General features: G+C 40.9%; 1 protein-coding gene across 1 annotated transcript; it reads left to right on the plus strand.

The window, feature by feature from the left end:
* Positions 1-2,480: 2,480 nt before the first annotated feature.
* On the plus strand, positions 2,481-26,782 carry LOC146714099 (NLR family CARD domain-containing protein 3-like). Its single transcript, XM_085450700.1, has 12 exons — positions 2,481-2,537; positions 5,486-5,623; positions 5,708-5,800; positions 6,507-6,608; positions 7,634-7,712; positions 7,875-8,061; positions 8,219-10,022; positions 11,308-11,481; positions 13,600-13,773; positions 15,825-15,989; positions 24,496-24,542; positions 24,718-26,782. Exons 2-12 carry the CDS (start codon positions 5,535-5,537, stop codon positions 25,239-25,241), a joined length of 3,438 nt encoding a protein of 1,145 aa, XP_085306826.1. The 5' UTR covers positions 2,481-2,537; positions 5,486-5,534; the 3' UTR covers positions 25,242-26,782.
* Positions 26,783-26,871: the final 89 nt, after the last annotated feature.

Raw genomic sequence — 26,871 nt, forward strand, 5'->3', positions numbered from 1 at the left:
GACAACATGCATAAAAGCAGAACGGTATTTGTACGTCAGTGGGAAAATAGCGGTGGCTTGCTAGCTTTTGTGCGGCTTCCCCGGGTCAGTGAAAACTTTCAAAAGAGAAATGAATGAACTTACCAGGTTGCCCGATCTCTTCACATATCTTCCTCCAAGCTCAGTCCTTTTTATTCCTGTCTCGGTACAGAAAGCAGCTGGTGTCGTACAGCTCCGAGTTGTTTGCTACCGCATTGATTAGCCTTCCCTCCATTGAAGTATGAAGGGATTTGGCTGGATCTGCCCCTTTGACCTAGGTCACAGCCACGTCACCAGGCTCCTGATTGGTTGTCGCGGCGCGATTTGACGCTGGAGTTCAGCTTTTTCCAACTCGAGCGGTAGACGCGAAACGCGCGTATGCACAAAATGCAACACATAAACTCACGCGCGTGGTTTTATTCGCGCGTCAAACGCGCCAGACGCGCTACACTGACGCGCGTTTCACGCGTTTTCGCGACGCAAATCTGCTTCCGAATTTTCGCGGGACCCGCAATCGCGCGTCATCGCGCCTTTCCATTGACTTTACATGTAAACCTGACGCTCTATTCGCGTCCATCGCGTTCGGTGTGAACACACCGTAAGAGTGCGCTGTTGGAGAAACGGAGCCAGGAAGACAGAGGAGAACTGAAGTTTGACCAGGTACCAAAGCAAATCATTCGTACTGTGCAAATAATGTAAATATGACGGTGTATCACGAAAGATTGATATCAAACTGATCACTTGACCCATATTACGTTACTTGTTCTTCGAGTGAATCAACAAATGGCGAAATGAAAAGCTGAACAACAACAATGCTGTTTTTTGTTTAGAGAGTCTTAGCTTACATGTATGTTTATTTCATATTTTCAGTTGTTTCCCTCCACGGCTAAATAAATCGGTTTCAGTAATGCACTGATATACAAGAATGGACATAAGGGGCTTCTTTCAAAGAAAAAACTCTGGTAGTATTTTATATATTATGCTTTGTATGTTGTTCAGTACATTTCTATGCAAAACAAGAGGAACTTCAATACACAGCAGTATATTCACAATTTAAACCAGATATTTACATACACTTTATGGAAAACACAAGAACATTTTTTACTGTACAACATCAATTTAGAGTAAACTTGTTTTGTTCTGGATAAATAAATATTGAAATATCTTTTGAATTAGTTGAATGTCAGAATAAAGAGAGACAGAGCTTTCTATTTTTTATCACTTTCATCAAATTTAGGAGTACATGTACACTAAGTTTATTGTTAATTAATAAGAAAACTCCAGACGATTCCATTCTGAGCTGAAGAAGCTTCTGATTGGTTAGTAGAGTCCATGTGGCTCGATTTTGAATACAATTTGGTGCCATTTACAATTAAGAAATACAGATAGTTTCTCTCTTTACTCTTAAAGTTAACAAATATGTTTTTTATATTTATCAATCTAAAAAAATAAACATTTAGTCTGATTTGATGTTACAATTAAAAAAGTGTTTGTGTTTTGATCTGAAGAGTTTATAAATATCTGGTTTCAACTGTATATTTGATGATTGTCAGCACAAAGAGGGAGAGAGAGGAACAGAGAGGGAGAGAGAGAGAATGAGGACAGAACAGAGATGAACAAGAGCAGGTGAGACACACATGTTAGTCAAATGGTTGTTTACCAAAAGTATCACCGTATCATAGGTCCTCATGTATCTCGTACCTAGTGTTTCTTTTTAGGTTTGTTATTTTTCAAATTCTACATTTATTAAGTTCTGCAGGCTTGTTTGCACAACAAGGCTAAATAATTATATAAACTTTTCTCAGTCTAAATAGTGGACTTTGGTAGAATTAAAACAATAAGTGTAGTGCAGGTCTATGATGATTTTTAGTGCTACTATCATCTAGTTCTGACTCTGGTTCTGTCTTGGTTAAGTCCTCAGTAGTCCTGATTTTGAACTGTTGTAGTCCTGTTTTAATTCCGGATCAGTTCTGGGTCTGGTTGAATTGGGGTTTAGTCCTCGTGTCTTGATACAGCCCCGATTTTGTTCTGCCTTCCTGCTTAATTAAAAAACTAGTTTAAGGTGTCCTGCACATGTGATATATATTTTTCCCTATATGAAGTCATTCTTTTTTGAACTAGGTTGGTTTGGCAGTTAATTTTACCGGTCAGAGAATTTTTCTAGGTAATATTCACAAAGGTAGGACAATTTGCCACTGAAATTTGTGTTGCGCGCAAGCGCAGAAACAACAGGTCGGATGGATTCCCAGGACACCGGTGCTACTGCCAGTGTAGCTACCGCCCCTCCCCCCTGACCCAGCGCAAAGCACAAGCCTCGCATGCGGAGTGAAGCGGAAAAAAAAGTGTGAGACAGAGGGTGAGAGAAAGAAAAACAAACACAAAACACGGCTGCCAATAAGGAGACGGGGCTTGCGTCATTCACTTTCGTTCGAGACTGACACATCACTACTGGCTTTCCAGGAAGCAGCTGAACAATGAGGAAGTAAGTGGAGCTTGTTGTTGGTGTGTTTGAAGAAACTGTAAGTGTGCTTTGTTTCCTCCTTTAACAGTTCGTCTTTAGGAACTTTACTGTTTCTTCAGCTCATGTCTGATTTATTCACACAACTAACTCTGTGTGTTTTTATTTCCGGTCTCTCCTTTAAAGTCGGTGTGTAATGTTTTTCTGGCTAACATCAGCTGTGCAGGGCTGGACTGGCCATCGGGCATACCGGGCCACTTGTGATTTTTCGATTTTATGGGCAGATGGGGTTTTATTTCTTTTCTTTTTTTTAACGGTATAAATGAATGGTGGTGGATTGGCCATCGACTCGGGACTGGACCAATTACAGCCGGGAAGGTTGAACTTTAAAGTTGAGGTGAAAAGGAACGTGATTTCTCCCTATCACTACTTAAGGTAGAAAGTTGCTAATTCAATCATGAAACTGATCAATGATCAGCTGATCGGCTTTTCTCTCTGCGCCAGAAAGAGGAAACCAGTGGATGTCACGCTAAACAAGAACAACACGTTTAAGCTTGATCAGCTGTTGTTAGCATTTATTTAATATTACTTTCTAGTATCAGCTGATGTTTGCTGGAGCCACAGCTGTAAAGCTGCTGGTGTTCCAGATCTACTGGCGTTTAGATCAACTGGCGTTGGTCGAACAGATGTATGGCAGACTTGCGTTTCAGTAGCTGCTACCGACAAACCAGCAAAAAAAAAAAAAAAAAAACGCCAAATGTGTCATCTGTGACACTTGTGAGGTTGTCTCAAACACACTCCGTCAGTGTTGATGCTGTTGAACAACAAAATGTTTAAAAATGTGGCAAGTGTACCTGGTAATATCCTCATGCGCGACACGATCGCGAAAACAGCAAAAAATTAACACCACGCCGATGTCGTTCACAGGACAGCAAGAGTAAACGATCGGGAGACTCTTGTCGTCGTTATCGTTCCTCTCGCACGTTTTATTACTAAAGCGTGCAGTTTACTTTGTGCACTAACATGGACTCGAGTGAACCAAGTGCCACAGCCTACAGCCAGATCAACTTGTGACACACATCTGCAGCACGTTTGAATTCGTTTCATGCACAATACATTTGTACCTTTCAATTGTGTCTGTTTATGCGTCATGCAAATAAACCTTTGAAATGAATGAAATGATATCATGTATGTATTATCAGCCTACATTTGTACAAAATAGCAAATTATATACACAAAGTCATAAGAATCACCACCCTTGTTCATCATGATATCAATACTTTTGCCCATAAGAAAAATGTCGTGAACAAATATATGACACTAATATTTCACCGGTGTTGTAACATCACATGTCGTTAGCATAGTCTGCGTGTGTCTTTTCTCTGCAAATGAACATTTTAGAGTTAGTTGTTATATACAATCTGTATAAGTGTGGTCAATCTAATAATGATCCACAGTTACACAGTGATCAGTAATAAACAGTCTCCAAAACTTGCATATAATCCTCAATTTGGAACCCATCTACTGACTACCACATACAAGCTGGACCAGTCTCCAATGCAGGTCAGTCCACTGCTGCCACCTGTGGCCAAGTACCATAGCCTACTACTAGATTAACTTGTGACACACATCTGCACCTGCTGCTATGATCACATCGAGTAAAGGCTGAGTGGCTGCACTTACACCTGGTACATCCAAATCTACCCACAAACATGTTGAAAGATGCAGTGCCTGCAATGTGGATTGTTAACACTAAAAACAGTAAGTAAGCAAAGACAACACTGATCAATTTCTTGCATTTATTTAGGTAGGACGTTCAAATGGCCAAATCACACTACGCTGCCCTCACGACACGTGACCATGTGAAGCTAGACAGCTAGCGAACAAAATAGAGGAGATCTTCCACACAAGGCTTGCTTTTCTTGCTTTTAATGAAGATCCTTTAAAGCCTTTCCTCTCTCAAGGTTTCTCCTTGCTATTTCTTATTTGTAACTGAAATATACAGAAAATGAAAATAAATTGCTAGCTAATACACATCTTAATGACAAACTTAGCCTAGCTTAACACGTGCGTTACATTAGCATCGCAGTTCACTCCAGGTAAACACATATAAAAGTTATCTCTGAACATATTAATACTCACAAAGACGAACGTTTCCCAAGGTACAAGCGTGTAGGGCACTCTTAGCGTGCACATGAACTCGTTCACTCTTTTAATACTGCCGAAGCACTTTTCACGGCATTAACGGAGAAAATACGTCAAAGATATGTTAATGATCAGAGCGCTCCCTCGCTCCCGTTTCCGCACATACAATACAAGATCACTTGTGATAACGATGATTCACTCTGAGCAAATTTCGAACCCAGACATTTTAACTGTTTTTAGCATGAATCACTTATAATATTTCTTAACTTTGAACTTATTTATCACTTTGCTTATGTAACTTAATCAGACTATGCATTAACTATTGACTTCTGACCAAAAGGCATAACACACACTATCAAAACATGCTTCCTGCTTGCATTTATTTAGGTAGGATGTTCTGATGGCTAAATAACACTATGAAAACATGCTTCCTGCTTGCATTTATTTAGGTAGGATGTTCTGATGGCTAAATAACACTATGAAAACATGCTTCCTGCTTGTATTTATTTAGGTATATATATATATATATATATATATATATATATATATATATATATATATAAAACAGCTTCTGTTATCAAGTGAAAATAGCAAAGATTTCAGGGCTGGGCTAACATCCTAGTAACAGCTCACACAATCACAACTCATCAAAGCTTCTCATTATCATTAGGACACATTTAGGTCAATATCACTTCACATTTCTGTGTCATCATCCATCAAATGTTGACACATAGTGGGTTTGTCATTCTCTCAGCTGACACTGAGATGAAGCAGGAAAGAAGGAGTTGATATTTGGACAGCACACATGATGGAAAAGAGGATTTCAGTTCATGTGCACATGAATGATTTGTGTTTTCTCTGCAGGTGAAGGTAGAAAGTGTTTGTGAGCTGATGTGGATGTAAATTGAGCAGCATGGATCAGTGTGAGGACAGAGAGGAGGGAGTCCCTCCCTCTAAAACCATTCTGTGTGGGGAACGTGAGAGCCAGACCAAATCTCAGAGGTGAGATGACCATCTCTAACTGTCCATGACTATTCTCCATGTCACAGCTCAGCACTCGCATCACTGCTCCATCATTATTCACAGGAACCAGCCTGGACCTCCATCCAGCTTTGTGTCCTTAAGGAGTGACACGTCTAAAGGTGGTCTCGTTGATTTTAAAGTGTCTGCTGCAGAGAGGTGAGCTGTCAGTAACATGAACTGATGTCAGTTTGTCTGATTTAAATGATTTTGATGTTTACTGGTTTCTAAAATGCATCTCTGTAGGAGAGTAGTGTCTCAAAGGACACACAGGCACAGGTGTAACTGTCATTTTATCTGCTTTTAACACATATTTGGACACAATTGGCTGTTTTTAGCTATTTATTTTAATCACAGGTGCAAATTTAGAGCTCACACATCTGGATCCTAAACTATGATGGAAACAGCTGCTAGCAGTGGGTAGTTTGACTTTAGCCTAGTGGCTAAGCTAACACAAACAAGCATGCCAGCTGTGCTCTGTGAGGATGATACACTGCTCTAGAAAGCAAACTAAGGTTTGCAGACCTTAAAGAGGACATCGCTCTGATCAGTGGAAGTTGTTTGTGCGTGCCACGTGATGCTGTAGGATTTGAGGATTTGTTAACATCTCCATGATGGTACATCTCCTCGTATAACTGCAAACACATGAACGCTCCTAACGGCAGCTATCACAGCCACAGAGGCAGACTGTTTCTCACTGTTGCATTCAGGGACATTTGTTTTCCTGTAAAAAGCTGTACTCTAATCTAAGAGGACTGTTACTGACAGGAAACAGCTGCATTATCTGCAGTCTGTGTGATCAGAGCTGCTTCAATGACTTTCATCAGATAATTTATCGTTGAATAAAACATGTTTGTGCCTGCAGCAGTCAGAGGTCACAGTCTGCAGGATCCAGCTGTCTGTCTGTGAGGAGTGACCTGTCCAAAGATGAACCTCCATACTTCAGTGATGAACCTGGACCAACGAGGTCAGAGAACTGTGATGAGCTCCTTTAGATGTTTGCGTTTTCCTGGATAAATACGAGCTGAAAAATCCTCAGATTTTTACAAAGAAAACAATGAAACAAAAAGATAAAAATGTCAGACTGTTTCAGGACAGATATGCTCATGTCTGTGGGGAAAGTGTGTACTGAGTGGGTTCATGTTTGTCTTTAAAGAACAGAGCTGCTCTCTCTCTGATCTGTCATTGTGTCTGATCTGTTAAACAGTCTGAGAGGTCACAAAGAGACCCAGGGTAACGTCTAAGCAGCTAAAGCCCGGATCATACTGGGTGGTGTTAATGAGACCTCCACCAGGAGAACACTGAACAACAGTAGTGTGGATGTAGTGGATAAATCCCAGGATACTGATGCTCAGACTTAATCACAGGGAACAAAAACTGATTTGATCTTCAGATTGTGACCTTTATACTAGACGTTACATTTGTTTAGTGATTTCAATAGAGATTAAATGTGTGGGGGGTTGCCCTGAAAAACTCATCTACTTTCCTGAACTTATGAATCGATGACTAAGGAACCAAATTGCAATTGTATTATTAGTATGACGGTAAAACTTTCACAAATTCATTCAATATACAAAGTTTGTTTTAGAAAAAACTCAGAGGTGTCAGATGATTTGTGACAAAATGACACAGCAGGTATTTCTCACATGTCCTACACTAATCTACCCAGTTTGTAAAGCTGTTGTTATAGTGGTGGAGGGCAGACCTGGGATAATGTTCTGGTCTTTGAGCAATGAACTGCTTGTAGAGGTGGTTGATGGTTTATCAGTTTTACCTCCCACTGAGTTAATTTGTTCAATTTAATGAAGTCTGAGCTTCTGCAACATCATCCATCAGCAATGAAAGAGAGTCCATGAAACAGACTGAAAATGCCTGATATTTTCACAATCTGAGTTTAAAACATGACAAACTTGATTCAGATGAAGTTACCTGAGCAGAAACTACTGGATCTTTATCTTGTGCTTGAACTGATTCTTCATGGTTCCTCCACAGAGTGGACCAGGAGAGCTCAGAGGTTCCCAGTGGTCAGTCTGCCCAGCAGCATCAAACACACCTGGACTCCATATTTATGGTCTGTACATGTACAACAACTACTTTTACATCTATTGTGTTCACAGTCCTCTCCATGCTGCTCTTTGTAGACCGGTGGATTGTAAGTGTGTCCAACATGGATCTGATGTTTGGCTCCATGATTTCAGTCTGATTGGCTCATTCATAAAGTATTCTGTTCCAGCTGCTGGAGGACAACATCATCACTTTTGTGAAGAACGAGCTGAAGAAGATCCAGAAGGTTCTGAGTGCAGATTACCCAGAGTGCTTAGTAAGTCGAAAGAGCAGCAGCAGAGAGGCATTTGTGAAGATCACACTGAAGTTCCTGAGGAAAATGAAGCAGGAGGAGCTGGCTGACCGTCTGCAGAGCAGTAAGAGGATTTCTCTAAAGATTTAAGCTGCTGGATAAATGAAACATTTACTAATGTCTTAAGAGAAAGACCAACGTGTTTTAAAGATTCATTGTTTTTGGAATTAAGTGTATATTTTCATTTTCAAATGATATTCTACATATTTCTTCTCATTCAGAACTTCAAGCTGTAGTTTGTCATCGTAACCTTAAATCTGCTCTGAAGGAGAAGTTCCAGTGTGTGTTTGAGGGGATCGCTAAAGCAGGAAACCCAACCCTTCTGAATCAGATCTACACAGAGCTCTACATCACAGAGGGAGGGACTGCAGAGGTCAATGATGAACATGAGGTCAGACAGATTGAAATAGCATCCAGGAAACCAGACAGACCAGAAAAAACAATCCGACGAGAAGACATCTTTAAAGCCTCACCTGGAAGAGATGAACCAATCAGAACAGTGCTGACAAAGGGAGTGGCTGGCATTGGGAAAACTGTATTAACACAGAAATACACCCTCGACTGGGCTGAAGACAAAGCCAACCAGGACATCCAGTTCATATTTCCATTCACTTTCAGAGAGCTGAATGTGCTGAGAGAGGAAAAGTTCAGCTTGGTGGAACTTGTTCATTACTTCTTTACTGAAACCAAAAAAGCAGGAATCTGCAGCTTTGAAGACTTCCAGGTTGTGTTCATCTTTGATGGTCTGGATGAGTGTCGACTTCCTCTGGACTTCCACAAAACTGCAATCCTAACTGACCCTAGAAAGTCCACCTCAGTAGATGTGCTGCTGGTAAACCTCATCAGGGGGAAACTGCTTCCCTCTGCTCACCTCTGGATAACCACACGACCTGCAGCAGCTAATATGATCCCTCCTAGGTGTGTTGAAATGGTCACAGAGGTCAGAGGGTTCACTGACCCACAGAAGAAGAAGTACTTCAAGAAGAGATTCAGAGATAAGGAGCAGGCCAGCTGGATCATCTCCCACATCAAGACATCACGAAGTCTCCACATCATGTGCCACATCCCAGTCTTTTGCTGGATTACTGCTACAGTTCTGGAGGATGTGCTGAATACCAAAGAGGGAGTACAGCTGCCCAAGACCCTGACTGAGATGTACATCCACTTCCTCGTGGTTCAGGCCAAAGTGAAGAAGGTCAAGTATGATGGAGGAGCTGAGACAGATCCACACTGGAGTCCAGAGAGCAGGAACATGATGGAGTCTCTAGGAAAACTGGCCTTTGATCAGCTGATGAAAGGAAACGTGATCTTCTATGAATCAGACCTGACAGAGTGTGGCATTGATATCAGAGCAGCCTCAGTGTACTCAGGAGTGTTCACACAGATCTTTAAAGAGGAGAGAGGACTGTACCAGGACAAGGTGTTCTGCTTCATCCATCTGAGTGTTCAGGAGTTTCTGGCTGCTCTTCATGTCTATCTGACCTTCATCAACTCTGGACTCAATCTGATGGAAGACCAACAAACAACCTCCAAGAAATCTGAAACAGGAGAATCTTCAGAGAAATACTTCTACCAGAGTGCTGTGGACAAGGCCTTACAGAGTCCAAATGGACACCTGGACTTGTTCCTGCGCTTCCTCCTGGGTCTTTCACTGCAGACCAATCAGACTCTCCTACAAGGCCTGCTGACACAGACAGGAAGTAGCTCACAGACCAATCAACAAACAGTCCAGTACATCAATAAGAAGCTCAGTAAGAATCGGAATCTGTCTGCAGAGAAAAGCATCAATCTGTTCCACTGTCTGAATGAACTGAATGATTGTTTTCTAGTGGAGGAGATCCAACAGTCCCTGAGATCAGGAAGTCTCTCCGAAGATGAACTGTCTCCTGCTCAGTGGTCAGCTCTGGTCTTCATCTTACTGTCATCAGAAAAAGATCTGGATGTGTTTGACTTGAAGAAATACTCTGCTTCGGAGGAGGCTCTTCTGAGGCTGCTGCCAGTGTTCAAAACCTCCAACAAAGCTCTGTAAGTACATTTGTACTCATGTTTTACTTCAAACATCCAACTGTGTCAGTAATTTATTTCACCAGGCTTTCTGTCTTTGTATGAATTTGTATCCTAAAGTTTGGGATTACTCCTATACAGCTGTAACCTCTTTGATGGCTCAAGAACTCTGTGTACTCGAAACGCTGAGTCTACCATAAACTATGATCATCAGTGCTGCTGTTGTGTTATCAGTCTTTGTTTAAAAACTGCCAAATGTTGTAACACCTTATATTCACATGCATGCTTTTAGATACATTTCTACTGCAGGTCTATTTTTGGTCACAAATATTGGTGAAACACTCACTTTTACATGCATGGTGGCTCATGCATTAAACAAAGCATTTGCATTTGAATTACTCAGTGAATCATTGTAGCCACAGAAACGTCTTTAGTTGCACTTTTAAGCTTAGGTTTCTGGGCTCTTCCCAGGATGTAATGAGCATTACTTCTTCACCCACCTCTCTCCACTTTCATGTGTTCATGCACCACTGTTGAATTGAGTTAATTACTAAACTCTGCCTCGGTCTTCCACAGTGTGTTTTTTGTTTCTTTGTTGTTTTTGGCCTGCTCTCTCCCCTCACTCCCAAACTGGTTGGAGCAGATGGTTGTCCCTCCCTGAACCTGCTCTTCTTATAATAAGTTGTTTGTTTTTTCCCCTGACTTATAGCTATTCTCATCATTGTCTTCAAATTAACTCACACACTGACTGCTGCTATAGCTTACCTGGCTGAGCAGGTGGCCGATGTACTGAAGGTTAGAGTTGTGACTCCAGGGCCTGGGTTTAAATCTTCTTTTCATCATCCTTCACAACTCATCCACCAGGTGTCACAAACTACAGCACGACTGCAAATACAAAGCATGTCTTACTGGATGGCTGCAACAACCAGAGTTTTACCTACCTTTGGTCTTTCTTGACAGCATGAGTGTAATATTTATTGAACAGAGTCGTCTTCTGTGATCTTTGCTGCTTTGAATGTCCGTGCTGTCCACAGATATATTTCAGTATCAGGCTCTAAACTATGCAAATGGTTCAGAGAAGATTACATTTCCAAACATGACTCAGAAATGATGTTTATACTAGATTTACAGTTTATGTTAATGTCCTCTGAATTACGAGGTGGAGGAGGTGAGGCTTACAAGGAGTAAGTGCTGATAGAAGGACAGCTGTGTTTTAATGAAGCTATTTAGTCAACCAGTAATTGTATTGCATGGTGGCATTTTAAAAATTCATTTGACTGATTTAATTAATTTGTTTTTTTTACAGACTAAGTGGCTGTAACCTCTCAGAGAGAAGCTGTGATGCTCTGTCCTCAGTTCTCAGCTCCATGTCCTCTTTTCTGAAAGAGCTGGACCTGACTAACAATGACCTGCAAGATTCAGGCGTGAAGTTTCTGTCTGCTGCGCTACAGAGTCCACATTGTACACTGGAAACTCTCAGGTCAGAATCCAAACGTTCCCACTGCTTATCATTTAAGGTCTGAATGATATTAAACAATAAACAACCAAGCTTTGTAGAATTGGCGAATGACCTTTGACCGGGGTGGCTGTAGCTCAGGTGGTAGAGCAGGTCAGCTACTATCCAGAATGTTGCTCTCCGATGCAGTGTGAATGTGCATGAAGCACTGAAACAGCTTAGATAATGTTCTTTTGTGAATGGGTGTGATTGGGTGAATGAACGAGTTGTATAAAGTGCTTTGAGTGCTCAGATGGAGTATAAAAGAGCTATATAAGAACCAGTCCTTTCACCTTTTATTTATCTTTGGAGGGCTTATGAGGTTCTTAATTACTGTCTGAGGAGTTTTTACAGTCACATATTTTGTAAAAGAGAAGTATTGTTTGGTTCATGTTTTCTGTGGCATGTTTTGTTTGACACACCAATGAGCAGGCTATTTGTTCCATCCATCCATCTTCTTCCGCTTATCCGGGGCTGGGTCACGCGGGCAGCAGCCTAAGCAGAGAAGCCCAGTCCTCCCTCTCCCCAGCCTCCTCCTCTAGCTTGTCTGGGGGAACGCCAGTAAACGCCAGGGGAACGCGGTAAACCAGCAAAAAACTAGAGCAGCCGGGCTACGTAAAAAGTGTAAGGGGGCGTGTTTGCGGTCACGTCTAGCGGGTGTGTGGGCGGGAGTGTTACACAGTCGCTCCACCTCAAGTCACTACTGCGCAGACTCTGGCTCCAAAAATGCAAGATGGCAGCCTCCACAAGTGGGATATTTTGGCTTTATTTTTGCACAATGGGAGGAGGTGGTGTCGCGTTGTCCATCTTTTATACAGTCATTGGTTCTGTCTTTTAAAAATTAAGATGGATTATATGGTTTTGTAAACTGCCCTCTCTCTAGTGGCTGCTTTGTAATATTTTTTTGGTTACTTTAGAAAAAAGAAAAATCCAAGATGGCTCACCGTGATGCTGAAGTATTATTGTTTTAAGCTCATATGAACCTTAAAATGTTGTAGCTTTGGACGACATTTGTCCGTCAGTATGAATGATGATAAAATCATAATTTTATTTTGTTTTGCTTAATGATCATTTTTATGATTAAGATGAACGTTTTATCTTGTTAGCTTGCAATAAGCGTGTAACAAGCTAGTTTGCAATGTTGGTTAGCTAACACAATATTTCGTATGCTTTCAGTTTTACGATGGTCAAAGAGAGAGCCACGGTGAGAGGCCGGTCTTTAATAAATGAGCACAGAAAGGAAAATAAGTCTGGATATTGAATCATCGTTATCTCACTGTCTAGCTGGTGAAAACGTGGAAACTCAGGGCAAGGACAGTAAACTGTCAGTCTGGACTTTTCTTTATTTCCATTAGCTGTAAGTGAGATTTCAGAGCAATCAGAGACTGTGGGTCTGTGTATGAAGTATAATTCATGTGCATTTGTTGAAATTGTAGAATGAGAAATAGCAGTTTTGGGCTATTTCCTGCTTGTGCTGATGAAAATGTTTATTGACGTGTGAATTCATTCTTCAACGCTTGAAAACTTTGCTTTTCTTATTTTTGTGTAACACAATTTAATGCACTGAAGAACAATGAAAACAGGAAACAGAGAAAGCTGGCCTTCAAATTAAAAGCTGCTCCTCCTGAAACGTGTTGGTGGTAAAATTTAAGAAGAGCTGAAGCACATAAATAATCTACGTGCCTAAATATTAAACACAGTTGAGGCCAGTGTTGTTAGTCCAGGTCAGAAGATGACTTGTTGGAATGAAAATGAGCTTGTAGTTTGTCTGCTTTAATAATGTGACTGAAAAAGGTGATGGCCTTCAAATATGTCCATTTCTTTCCAACTTCACCTTTAAAAGACATGGGGATCCTGGAATGAAAAAACATGACTTTTTTATGTTTTTTATGATAAATGTACAACTTTAATGTGAAAAATTCAGAGATTTTTTCTCTTGTGTTTTTTTGAAGCTGCTTCCTGTTGGTTTCAGCTGTTTGGAGTTTCCATTTTCTAAACTTCTACATTCTGAACCTTCTTCAGCTCTGAAAAGATTATGAAACACTGACTGATTTCAAGCACACACTTTGTCTAATAAACTTACATCTTTCATTCTTTATACAGATTGGGGAGCTGTGGTTTGTCAGAGATCAGCTGTGATTATCTGGTAGCAGCACTGAAGTCCAACCCCTCCCACCTGAGAGAGCTGGACCTGAACTCCAACAACCTGCAGGATTCAGGAGTGAAACAGCTGTGTGGCTTTCTGGAGAGTTCAGGATGTGGACTCAAAACTCTGAGGTCAGTCACCATGTTTTAGTTGTGCTGAGATGAATATGATGTGAAAGTTGTGCTGACACTAAACTGCAGACACAAGGCTGATATTATACTGATCCACACTGAGGATCTTCATTGTAAAGTCTGTTTACTTCTTCTCTGGTTTAGTCCATTGATTGTAGCAGAACAATGTTCACATTTCAAACAGTGATACTCAGCGTGGCCCACACACGGCCTGCCAACCTTTCCTAATTCAGATAGAGGGTACCCCGATTAACTGTGTACCATTCTTCCTCACAGTTCTAAGTATCAGACACAACAATGAATAATCCACAGCTGACTCTCTTAAGAAAGGTCAAAGGTCATGACATCTCCAAAATCCACCTGTGACACACGTTTCCATCAGTGTGATTGATTCTAGTCAAATAATGATTGATAACTGATCAGTGTGCGACACCGTAAATGTTTGCAGTGCCAGAAACTTCCAATCTAACAGCAACACTGTCCACAGTGTCAGAGTTACAAAGATGGAGATCATAGATTTTATTCTGGTAAATCTGTGATGTCACTGCCGTCCCCATCCTGATATATTGATCACTGAGAAAAGCTGTAAAAGCTTCATGTTTAGCAAAATAATGTTTAACTGGGAATTCTGCTTTTGTGACAAGTTAAACTTGTGCAGATGAACACTCTCCTCTGAGTTTGCATTCAGGAGACTGACACCCTCTCTACTTTTAAGATCAGCTTCAAACTTTCCTTTTTGATAAAGCTTATTGTTAGAGGTAGATCAGGTGATCCTGAGTTATGCTGCTATAGGCCCAGGCTGTTGCAAGACTTCCCATGATACTCTTCTTTCTCCTCCGCCCACCTCTTTTCACTACTGATGTTTTTATATGTCACTACTGCATGCTCTTAACTTTTGTCTTCTCTCTTGTTAGTTTGTGATTTGTTCTTGTCTCTCTGAGCTCATCTCTTCTCTTCCCCCTCACCCTGCAGCCAGTCATTGTAGATGGTTCTCCTGTAGCCTGTTTTCACTGGTAGGATCTTTCTATCAAAGGGAGTTCTTCCTTCCCACCATTACCAAGCACTGCTCACAGTCGATTGCCTGATGGTTGGGACTTTCTAATATTGTAGGGAGTTACCTTAAACTGTTAAATCAAATCAAATCACTTTTATTGTCACATCACATGTGCAGGTAAACTGGTACAGTACATGTGAGTGAAATTCTTGTGTGCGAGCTTCACAATACAATACCATAAGAACAAGCTAAATATAAGAATGGCTAAATCTGAGAATTATATGAATAAATATATGTACAATATATGAGTGTATGCATATTACTGAATTTGTATACTAAATATGTGTGTGTGTGTGTGTGTGTGTGTGTGTGTGCGTGCGTGCGTGTGTGTGTGTGTGTGTGTGTGTATATATACATATTTTACAAATTAATAGATATTAATAAAATAGAGTAAACAATAAAATAAAGTATATAAAATATACAGAGGTTGGTAGTCGGACATGTGCTGGTCTCCATGAGTGTTGAAATGGATGTGTTGGTGGAGTTTTGGTGAAACTTTCTTCAGGTTTCCTTTGTTAAAGTCCCCGGTCATGATAAACGCCGCCTCTGGGTGTGCAGTTTCCTCACTGCTGATCGCACTGTACAGTTCCCTGAGTGCTCGGTCAGTGTCGGCTTGTGGGGGAATGTAAACAGCCGTAATAATCACTGCTGTGAATTCCCTCGGTAGCCAGAATGGCCGGCACTTAATCATCAGGTATTCCAGGTCCGGTGAGCAGAAGGATTTGACCGGGTGCACGTTCGCATAATCACACCAGCTGTTGTTGATCATGAAACACACACCACCGCCTCTGCTTTTACCAGTAAGATCCTGTGACCTGTCTGCACGGTGCACAGAGAACCCCGGTAGTTGTATTGCGGAGTCCGGTACCTTATCCGGAAACAGTCACTTATAAATAAAGTTAAATTAAACTGAATGGACGTAAATGGATAATGTTATTGTATCTGACAAACAGAAAGTCATTGTTCACAGATGGATTCATGTTTTGTGTGTCTGCAGTCTGTCAGGCTGTCTGATCACAGAGGAAGGCTGTACTTCTCTGGTCTCAGCTCTGAACTCCAACCCCTCCCATCTGAGAGAGCTGGACCTTAGCTACAATCATCCAGGAGACTCAGGAATGAAACTGCTGTCGGCTGGATTGAAGGATCCACTGGACACTCTCAGGTATGAAGAGAATGTCTGATAGAGGAGGAAGAGTTGAAAACATTTCCTGTGTCCTTCACTCACTTCCTGTTTGTGTCCTGCAGATGAGACATGAACAATCACACATGGAGGAGTATTTTTAGGGACAGACACACTAGTCTAGTTGGATAGTACATGGATCTTTATGTAGGGGGTCTCCAACGAGTCTGTTTGCAGAAACATTAATGATAACTGATAACACATATTGAGATTTTAATTAAAAGTAGACATACAGTTAGGTCCATAAATATTTGGACAGAGACAACATTTTGTAATTTTGGTTACCACAGTGAATTTTAAAGGAAAAAACTCAAATGCAGTTGAAGTTCAAACTTTCAGCTTTAATTCAGTGGGTTGAACAAAAAGATTGTATAAAAATGTGAGGAACTAAAACATTTTCTTAACAAAATCCTTCATTTAAGAGCCTCTAAAGTAACTGGATGAATTAAATAAGTGAAAATAAATTGTTGGATTTCTCTGGATTTTGTTAGACACCTCTTTCCATGACTCCTCTCTCCTCGTGTCCTTTCCTTGGCTCCTCTGCTCACGTCTCTGGTGGGAGGGGCTAAGATATGAGGAGAGCAGTGGAGGATGTACAAACTGAGAAATGAGAAAGGGGCACAGTCTAAGAAGCTTGATGACCTTTAGGTAGGTCTGTGCGACAGACAGTAAATTTGTCATGTTTGAACTAAGTGAGTGAGATGAAGAGTGATGGTGGAGATGGACTACATACACAGGAGCCTGACCCTGAAATGCTCTGTATGAAAGGTAAAATAATACTGAGGACAGGTGAAAGATGCAAAGGCAGGTGAGGAAGTGACAAAAGGAGCCTTTAGTGGCCAAAAGACACAAGTCCATCAAACCGAAATCCAAAGCAGCACAGGAAGCATGAAAAAAACAATAAGAGCTGCTTGAATTCTCCAAATACTGAGGAAAGGTGCTTCATTGCTTCCTTTATTTTTGTCGTGGCTGACCGAACGGACTCACGTGCAGACCGCTGACAGTATATTTACAAATTTTATTCTTTACACAAACACCAGGTGAATATTTACACGGTGAAGGGAAAAACCAGAGCTCCAGGGATTCACGGGGCTTGGGGAAAACAGGCACAGACACTCCGCTCTCACTCAGAGATTCACTTGGACTCTACAGAACATTCCACAGGCAGTAATCCACAAAACGCTTCAGTAATCCACACACGCTCCACTGAGACGAACGCACGGGGAAAAATCCAAGGGACATGAGGGCAGGCTTCGGGGAAATCTATTTACAAGAGAAAAAAAGTTAGCGAAGGAAAAAAAATCATGGGAGAAAGCTAGATTCTACTGACAGTAACTAACTGCAGTCTACAATGGTCCAGCGAGGAATAACACCAAACTGCTGTCATAAATAGTCCAGGGCAGGTCATCAGGGAGATCACTCTCAGGTGTGGAGTGGCAGGTGCGTGGGCCAAGGGCGGGAGCCCATAATGAGCTCCGCCCAGGCATAGTGGAAAACAAAGGGAGAACAGAGAGGGGGAGGAGCGAGAGCAAGAGAGAGCAGAGGCAAAAACAAAAACACACATGTAGCCACACAGGGAGCGCCAGGCAGACACGGTACCATGACAATTACCTCCTTTAGAAGAGGAGATACTACTGGAGCATCCTTTATGAAAGCAGAGGACATAGATACTAGGGGTGCAACGATACACAAAATTCACGGTTCGGTTCGATACTTTGGTGTCACGGTTCGATATTTTTTCGATACAAAAAAATGTTCATTCCTTTTTAATTTGTCATTTATTAAAATTATAAATATATATTTTAACTCAAAAGTACAGTTTTTAAATTTAATGTTGCTGAAACAACAAAATAATAAAATAAATCTATCTGATCGAGAAATCACTCATCTTTGGAAAAGAGAGTTTATTACAGAGAAATGTCTCTTTCCAAAACAAAAGCTATACTATACGCTTCTTCTGGGCAATATTCTCAGCAGCATATTACACATATCAGGTCCTCATAAGGAGAATCATGTGCTAACGGCTGTCTAAACGATTCGGGTAAAGTTTGTAGCATGCATGCTTGTTGTTTTTGTCTGCTTCCACTTGTCTTTGCACTAGGATGATGTCGGAGTAAATGTGCAGTCATATTTGTTGTGTGCTGTCAGTGTTAATCTTGTTAAAATGACTTTAACGTGTCACATCTGCAATGATTCATCACCTGGCACGTTTTTGCACATGTTTTGGGACTGTCCTGTGGTATCCAATTTTTGGGTCTTTGTGAACTCTGTGTTATCTGAGGTACTGGAAGTTTTTTATGTTCCCAATCCTGGTCTTTGTCTCCTTAATGATACCTCTGAAATCTCCTTAAAACAAATGCAATGCAAAATGTTGTTCGCTGGATTCACATCCGCAAAGAAGACTATTACAAAGCAGTGGTTCTGTCCTGACATTTGTATGGAATCATTCTGGAGACGATGTCTTATCCGTGTTATTGGTTTTGAACATACCACAGCAAAATTAAATAAAGCTCGACCCACGACTGTTGACGCTTGGAAAATCTTCTCATCCAGAGTTATCTCCTGGAAGAGGCAATAATTGGTTTTAACTTTGTGTTTTTGTGTCTTTTCTTTGCTGTCCCTATGCCTTGTTTGCTAATGTTTGCTTTGCTACTGCAGTTTACAGTTGTGCTGTATATGTCTGTACCCCCTCCTCCCCCCCCCAACCCCGTTTTAAATCAATAAAATGTTGATCACAAAAAAAAATGACTTTAACGCCGTAACACGGCAAATCTCCGTTAACGAGTTACCGCGGATCGCCCCGTGCGTGGGGCTGGACGGCATCAACACGTTAACAAGCTAATTGCGCTAACGCACTAGTTCCCACCAATTGAGCATTGCGTGGCACATCGACATACTGTTTTACTTTTGTCCATGACGCGCTTACCATCAGGGTCATACTTCACATGAAAACCAAGATAGTTCCAAACAAACCATCCTACTTTGGCAAAACGTCCTACCGTAAGTAGTTTATGCACATTTCTGCTGTCACAGAGTAATTCCAGCACCAATTTAAGTAGGTATGACAGTTTGCCACTTAACTTTGCCCATTAGAGTATACTTGTAGCTCATATGCATACAGTCAGGATGGTTTGCCACTTCATTTTACCCGTTAAAGTATGCTTGTAGGTAACATTCACAAAGGTAGCATGGTTTGGCACTTAATTTTACCCGTCAGAGTATGTGTGTAGCTGTTATTAACAAAGGTAGGATGATTTGCCACTGAATTTTAGCCGTTAAAGTACGCTTCTAGCTCATATTCAGAAAGGTAGGATGGTTCGCCACTGAAATGTAGCTATTAAAGTATGCTTCTAGCTCAGATTAACAAAAGTAGGACGATTTGCCACAAAATTTTAGCAGTTTAAGTATGCTTGTAGGTGACATTCACAAAGGTAGGTTGTTTTGGCAGTTAATATTACCGGTCAGAGCATTTTTCTAGCTAATATTCACAAAGGTAGGACAATTTGCCACTGAATTTCGTGTTGTGCGCATGCGCAGAAACAACAGGTAGGATGATTTGCCAGGTAGGATGGATTCCCAGAACACCAGATCTGAATGAGGGTGGGGGAGGTTCAATTTCAGGTAGCGTTGAGGCAGTTTCCATGTTGCAACAAGCTTAGCTTCTGTCTTGCTAGCTTGCGCTGCGCTCAGTGGATCTGCACTCGACAGTGCAGCCTAGGCGGAGTAGTTGAACGCAGATCCACTGAGCGCTCAACACAGACAGCATCGTCAGAAGAAAAGTTGATAAAATAAATAAAAAATTTTGTATTGTTCAATACATATGCGTACCGAACCGAAAGCACTGTATCGAACGGTTCAATATTGATACGAGTATTGTTGCACCCCTAATAGATACAATAGATACAGTTCCATAATTCATAGCTAGCAGGAAGTGTGGATTTGTTGTGGTGTGGAGGAAGAGGTTTGTGTTTATATATATATATATATATATATATATATATATATATATATATATAAGACAAGACATAAAGACAAGAAAGCTCCTTACCATGCATGGAGGGTTTCACCCCAAGTCAAGCACCCTGAGGCTGTACGCTAAGCGGAAGGAAGGGGGCCGGGGACTGGTGAGTGTCAGCACCACAGTCCAGGATGAGACAACGAACATCCAAGAATACAACTGACCGAGTGCTCAGTGAATACCTCAGGCAGCAGAAACCCAAGAAAGAGGAGGGAGACGAGGAACCATCATGGAAGGACAGGCCCCTGCACGGTATGTACCACCGGCAGATAGAGGAGGTGGCTGATATCCAGAAATCCTACCAGTGGCTGGACAAAGCTGGACTGAAAGACAGCACAGAGGCACTAATCATGGCAGCACAAGAACAAGCTCTGAGTACAAGATCCAGGCTGGGGTCTATCACACCAGGCAAGACCCCAGGTGCAGGCTGTGTAAAGATGCCCCAGAGACAATCCAGCACATAACAGCAGGGTGCAAGATGCTAGCAGGCAAGGCATACATGGAACGCCATAACCAAGTGGCCGGCATAGTGTACAGGAACATCTGTGCCGAGTATAACCTGGAAGTCCCGAGGTCAAAATGGGAGATGCCCCCAAGGGTGGTGGAGAATGACCGAGCTAAGATCCTGTGGGACTTCCAGATACAGACGGACAAAATGGTGGTGGCTAACCAACCGGACATAGTGGTGGTAGACAAACAGAAGAAGACGGCAGTAGTGATCGATGTAGCGGTTCCGAATGACAGCAACATCAGGAAGAAGGAACACGAGAAGCTGGAGAAATACCAAGGGCTCAGAGAAGAGCTCGAGAGGATGTGGAGGGTGAAGGTAAAGGTGGTCCCCGTGGTAATCGGAGCACTAGGTGCGGTGACTCCCAAGCTAGGCGAGTGGCTCCAGCAGATCCCGGGAATAACATCGGAGATCTCTGTCCAGAAGAGCGCAGTCCTGGGAACAGCTAAGATACTGCGCAGGACCCTCAAGCTCCCAGGCCTCTGGTAGAGGACCCGAGCTTGAAGGATAAACCGCCCACAGGGGCGTGCTGGGTGTTATATATATATATATATATATATATATATATATATATATATATATATATATATATATACAGGGATTGCAGAATTATTAGGCAAGTTGTATTTTTGAGGAATAATTTTATTATTGAACAACAACCATGTTCTCAATGAACCCAAAAAACTCATTAATATCAAAGCTGAATGTTTTTGGAAGTAGTTTTTAGTTTGTTTTTAGTTTTAGCTATTTTAGGGGGATATCTGTGTGTGCAGGTGACTATTACTGTGCATAATTATTAGGCAACTTAACAAAAAACAAATATATACCCATTTCAATTATTTATTTTTACCAGTGACACCAATATAACATCTCCACATTCACAAATATACATTTCTGACATTCAAAAACAAAACAAAAACAAATCAGCGACCAATATAGCCACCTTTCTTTGCAAGGACACTCAAAAGCCTGCCATCCATGGATTCTGTCAGTGTTTTGATCTGTTCACCATCAACATTGCGTGCAGCAGCAACCACAGCCTCCCAGACACTGTTCAGAGAGGTGTACTGTTTTCCCTCCTTGTAAATCTCACATTTGATGATGGACCACAGGTTCTCAATGGGGTTCAGATCAGGTGAACAAGGAGGCCATGTCATTAGTTTTTCTTCTTTTATACCCTTTCTTGCCAGCCATGCTGTGGAGTACTTGGGCGCGTGTGATGGAGCATTGTCCTGCATGAAAATCATGTTTTTCTTGAAGGATGCAGACTTCTTCCTGTACCACTGCTTGAAGGAGGTGTCTTCCAGAAACTGGCAGTAGGACTGGGAGTTGAGCTTGACTCCATCCTCAACCCGAAAAGGCCCCACAAGCTCATCTTTGATGATACCAGCCCAAACCAGTACTCCACCTCCACCTTGCTGGCGTCTGAGTCGGACTGGAGCTCTCTGCCCTTTACCAATCCAGCCACGGGCCCATCCATCTGGCCCATCAAGACTCACTCTCATTTCATCAGTCCATAAAACCTTAGAAAAACCAGTCTTGAGATATTTCTTGGCCCAGTCTTGACGTTTCAGCTTGTGTGTCTTGTTCAGTGGTGGTCGTCTTTCAGCCTTTCTTACCTTGGCCATGTCTCTGAGTATTGCACACCTTGTGCTTTTGGGCACTCCAGTGATGTTGCAGCTCTGAAATATGGCCAAACTGGTGGCAAGTGGCATCTTGGCAGCTGCACACTTGACTTTTCTCAGTTCATGGGCAGTTATTTTGCGCCTTGGTTTTTCCACACGCTTCTTGGGACCCTGTTGACTATTTTGAATGAAACGCTTGATTGTTCGATGATCACGCGTCAGAAGCTTTGCAATTTTGAGACTGCTACATCCCTCTGCAAGATATCTCACTATTTTTGACTTTTCTGAGCCTGTCAAGTCCTTCTTTTGACCCATTTTGCCAAAGGAAAGGAAGTTGCCTAATAATTATGCACACCTGATATAGGGTGTTGATGTCATTAGACCACACCCCTTCTCATTACAGAGTTGCACATCACCTAATATGCTTAATTGGTAGTAGGCTTTCGAGCCTATACAGCTTGGAGTAAGACAACATGCATGAAGAGGATGATGTGGACAAAATACTCATTTACCTAATAATTCTGCACTCCCTGTATATATATAATATAATATATATATAATATCGTTAGCTTCATAGCATAAGTGCCTAAGTCATTGACTTAGTCAAATGACTTAGGCAATTATGCTATGAAGCTAACGATATAATATATAGATAGATAATATCACACAAGTATTTACAGCTGTGGCTCTGTAATTTGTTGAAGCAACATTGGCAGCAATTATAGCCTCAAGTCTGTTTGAGACAAAGAATCCATGTTTCTGTTTTTGCCTCTTTTTGAACTTTATTTTTGAAAAATCCAGCATACAGAGTAGAGTAGGACATCCCATGAACATGGAAAGTTACTTAAAGACAAAAACCTGCCAAAACAGAGGTGGTAAAGAAAATCTGAGAGGTTTAAATGTGGCTGCATAAAGCCAGGATTAACACATTTGGGCGGAGGAAAAAGAGAGAATTAAAATAATAAATGAGAGAAAAACAACAATAAGTTATTACCAGTGTTGGGATCATTACACAAAAGAGTCATGGATTACACAGTAATTGTCCTTTTTCTGAAAATCATTACTTAATTACTTGCCAAATAAATGAATTAACTGAACCACTTCACTGTAAAATCCAATTAGTTCCCCAAACTTAAAAAAATGATTCAAACTCGTTCCCTAAAAAAGAAACGAAGTAAAGCTTACTTAAGATATCTGTGTTAGGACAACTTATTCATTACAAGTATACAGTACTAAGAATAACATGATGTTTCTGAGGGCACAATACTAATTGTTTACTCACTGATAAAAATTTCAAGTTCTACTAAATTTAAAAAAAAAAAAGGTTTCTTGTAACTTCCTCTTTTTCTAACACATAAATCTGTCCTAATGATAGTTTTTGTGTATGGACACAAAAGCAACAACACAAAGCAGCACAAAGACTTCACAGTGATTCTACTGCAGAAAAGTGAGCAGGTAGAAATGGATTCTCCAAGCCTGACTGCTCATCACTGCCTTTGTTGTCTGTTTAAAAATCAGCCTTGGGTTTCTGGACTCTAGTCAGCATCTACACAGCTATAACATTGCTCTGGATTCTGGCTTTGTCACTTTGTGTTAGCATGCCATCTGTGCACAGGGTTGCAAAGAGCCAAAGTTGTGTTAGCAGCATAATGCAGTTGTTTGTGTCCTGGATGTGGTGTGTATTTCATCATCAGACTTTTGTGCATTAAAAATCAAATGTATATCTCCACTATAAACCACTGCAGCATTTTCCTCCTGAGGGACACGAACTAAAAAAAACTGATTGTAGCTCAGTGTGGAGGAAGGAAAGTGCCTGTTTTTGATTTTTCTTTTCTATCCACGCTGCGTCAAGACAACTGTAATGTAATTACAGCATTGAGTACAGTTACATTACTGATTCCCAATGTGTGCTATATATTTGTCCAGTTTGGTGTTTATGCCTGCGGTCTACTATTTATATTTGATTCCTGCACGCTTGGAGTGAGCTCACCCATCATTTAGTTTTACATGTACAATCTCAGTAAAGAGCTTTTCTAATTGATCCTATTCTAATGTCGCAGGGAGGTGTCCTTTCCAGCTAAACAGAAGAGGAATATAAAGATAATGAAGGTCACAGTTTGAATCAATCAATTTCATTCAATACAGTGGTGTACTGACAGATCCAGGATCAGTCCAAATCATCAGCAGTTTGATCCACGTATGGATTGAAGTGTATTTGTGAAACTCTTGGACTGTTCCTTTATCAATGTAAAACAGTATGTGTATGAGAGCCATGCAATGTCCATGTGTGCATGCTGAAAGAGACTGTGCTGGTCTGACCCCCCCTCCTCCTTTCAGGGTGGAGCCTGCTGGAGAACAATGGTTGACACCAGGTCTGAGGAAGTGTAAGTTTGTTTTTAATATGATTCATGAAAACAAAGCAGCACACATTCAACCATCTTCAAACTGTCACATCACTCATTCACATCTCTGATGTCAGGTGTCATCATCAAAGTGTCAATCAATGAACAGATGATGGATCAATAACTGCAACTGGATTGTGTTTGTTCTCTCCATCAGATTCCTGTAAACTTACAATCGACACAAACACAGTAAACAAAAGACTCAAACTGTCTGACAACAACATGAAGGTGATGCGTGTGGAGAAGGTTCAGTCATATCCTGATCATCCAGACAGATTTGATGTCCGTCCTCAGCTGCTGTGTAAAAATGGTCTGACTGGTCGCTGTTACTGGGAGGTCGAGTGGAAAGGAAATGTTTATATATCAGTGAGTTACAGAAGAATCAGAAGGAAAGGAGACAGTGATGACTGTGTGTTTGGATACAATGATCAGTCCTGGAGTCTGTGGTGCTCTAATGTTCTTGGTTACTCTGTCTGGCACAATAACAGAAAAACATCCATCTCCTCTTCCATCTCTAACAGAGTAGCAGTGTATGTGGACTGTCCTGCTGGCACTCTGTCCTTCTACAGTGTCTCCTCTGACACTCTGATCCACCTCCACACCTTCAACACCACTTTCACTCAAACTCTTTATCCTGGGTTTAGTTTCTGGTCTCCTGTTTCCTCGGTGTGTCTGTGCTGAGTTGAGTGTAAAGAGTGTCCTCCTGTTAGAGAAACACTCTGACTGTTGAACAGATAGTTCAGTCTGTACATGTCTGTCTCTTTCACTCAGAAACACGTTTTCAGATTCACGGATTCAATCAGTTGATGTTTTAAACTGATTGAATCCTCTTCAGATGGGTCATAATGCATGTGGCTTATCTAATAAACAGCAGTTGCTGCATTGATTATTTGAAACTAGTCTTGTCTTAATCGTGCACCTTTTGTATTTCATGTTAGAAAAATTGCTTTGAATCTTCAAAGACAAAAAATATAAAAGGTCAAGACAATCCCTAATTTCAAATAAAGAACAGCACCAGCTTTGGTTGAGTCACCTCCAAAAAACCTCTTAAATGGCATCTACTGTCTGGAAATGTTTGTAAACTTCCCTTGCCATCTATCCCCAAAGGTTCTCAATTAGATTTAAAGCAGGGGAACATGCAGGTTGGTCTAAAAGAGTGATGTTATTCTCCTGGAAGAAGTCCCTTGTCATGCAGGCATTGTGTACTTTAGCGCTGTCCTGTTGAAAAACCCAGTCGTTACCACACAGATGAGGGCTCTCAGTCATGAGGGATGCTCTGCAATGTCTGGACATAGCCAGCAGCTGTTTGATGCCCCTGCACCTCCTGAAGCTCCGTTGTTCCACTGAAGGAAAAAGCACCCAAACCATTATAGTGCCCCCTTTACTGCGAAAAATTGAAAATTAAATTGTTTTATGAAAATTAAGTAAAGGTCACATTAAAATGTGAAAATTGATCTGTTAAATTAACTTTTTTTGTTTTTTGCTTTAGAAACCTGGAATTACAGCTACTTTGCTAATTTTTTTAAGTGAAAATGTGCTACATTTGACATTTATTACATTTATTTGGTGCATATTGTTGAAAAATGTCAGTTTCTTATTCATTGGCTAGTGACTGGCTATGTAGTGATGGGTTTTATGTAGGAGTACCACTGCTTTCTATGTCCAACCTTTCATTCAATACATCTTTAAATGCTATTCCATGTAATCAAGTTTGGGGGGTTTTATTAGCTGCCTTTTTTTGGTAAACAACTTCTTTATTGTAATTTTGTGTTATCTATTGATAAGGGTTTTTCTGTGTTACTGGAAGGTCTTTACCTTAAATTATCAAGTGCCTTGAGGTGACTGCAATTTTGCACGACAGAAAATAAAAGTTGAACATGTACCTTACTGCCTGAAGACACGATCACATCTGGGTAAGAGTGAAGATAACTCAAATTTATCATTTATGGTTTTTGTAATTGTCAGTTGAGTTCAGTATGAAAGCGTATAAATTGTTATACGCTTTCATATAACAGTTGCATGTGTTGAGGTGGATGCAGCTGGCAGGTAGACCCTCATTGTTTTTAATACATACAAAGTTCAGTGTCTGATTTGTAATTGTATGAGTACAATTGCATAAGAAAAGTGTCATGGATGCTACAAAATTGTATTTGCAGAAAATTAAAATTCGCAAAGGAATTAAAAATGGTTCCCAAAATGTGTGCATTTATAAATCTTTTGTTAAAATGTGTTGTATTAAATATAAACTGAATCAAGTATGAGGAAAACGTTTGTTTTTCTAAGTAATACTAAAGTAGTTTCCTTTGGATGT

The sequence above is a fragment of the Copadichromis virginalis genome, linkage group LG3 (assembly GCF_057382275.1).
Source record: "Copadichromis virginalis isolate Kocher_CV1m ecotype Utaka linkage group LG3, C_Virginalis_male_GT1.1, whole genome shotgun sequence".
NCBI lineage: Eukaryota > Metazoa > Chordata > Actinopteri > Cichliformes > Cichlidae > Copadichromis > Copadichromis virginalis.

Excerpts from the sequence above, each read along its gene's own strand:
- LOC146714099 (XM_085450700.1), top strand. The coding sequence starts at position 5,535 with ATGGATCAGTGTGAGGACAGAGAGGAGGGAGTCCCTCCCTCTAAAACC. Across the intron at positions 5,801-6,506 it reads AAAGTGTCTGCTGCAGAGAG|CAGTCAGAGGTCACAGTCTG; the intron begins GTGAGCTGTCAG and ends TTGTGCCTGCAG. Across the intron at positions 15,990-24,495 it reads GATCCACTGGACACTCTCAG|GGTGGAGCCTGCTGGAGAAC; the intron begins GTATGAAGAGAA and ends TCCTCCTTTCAG.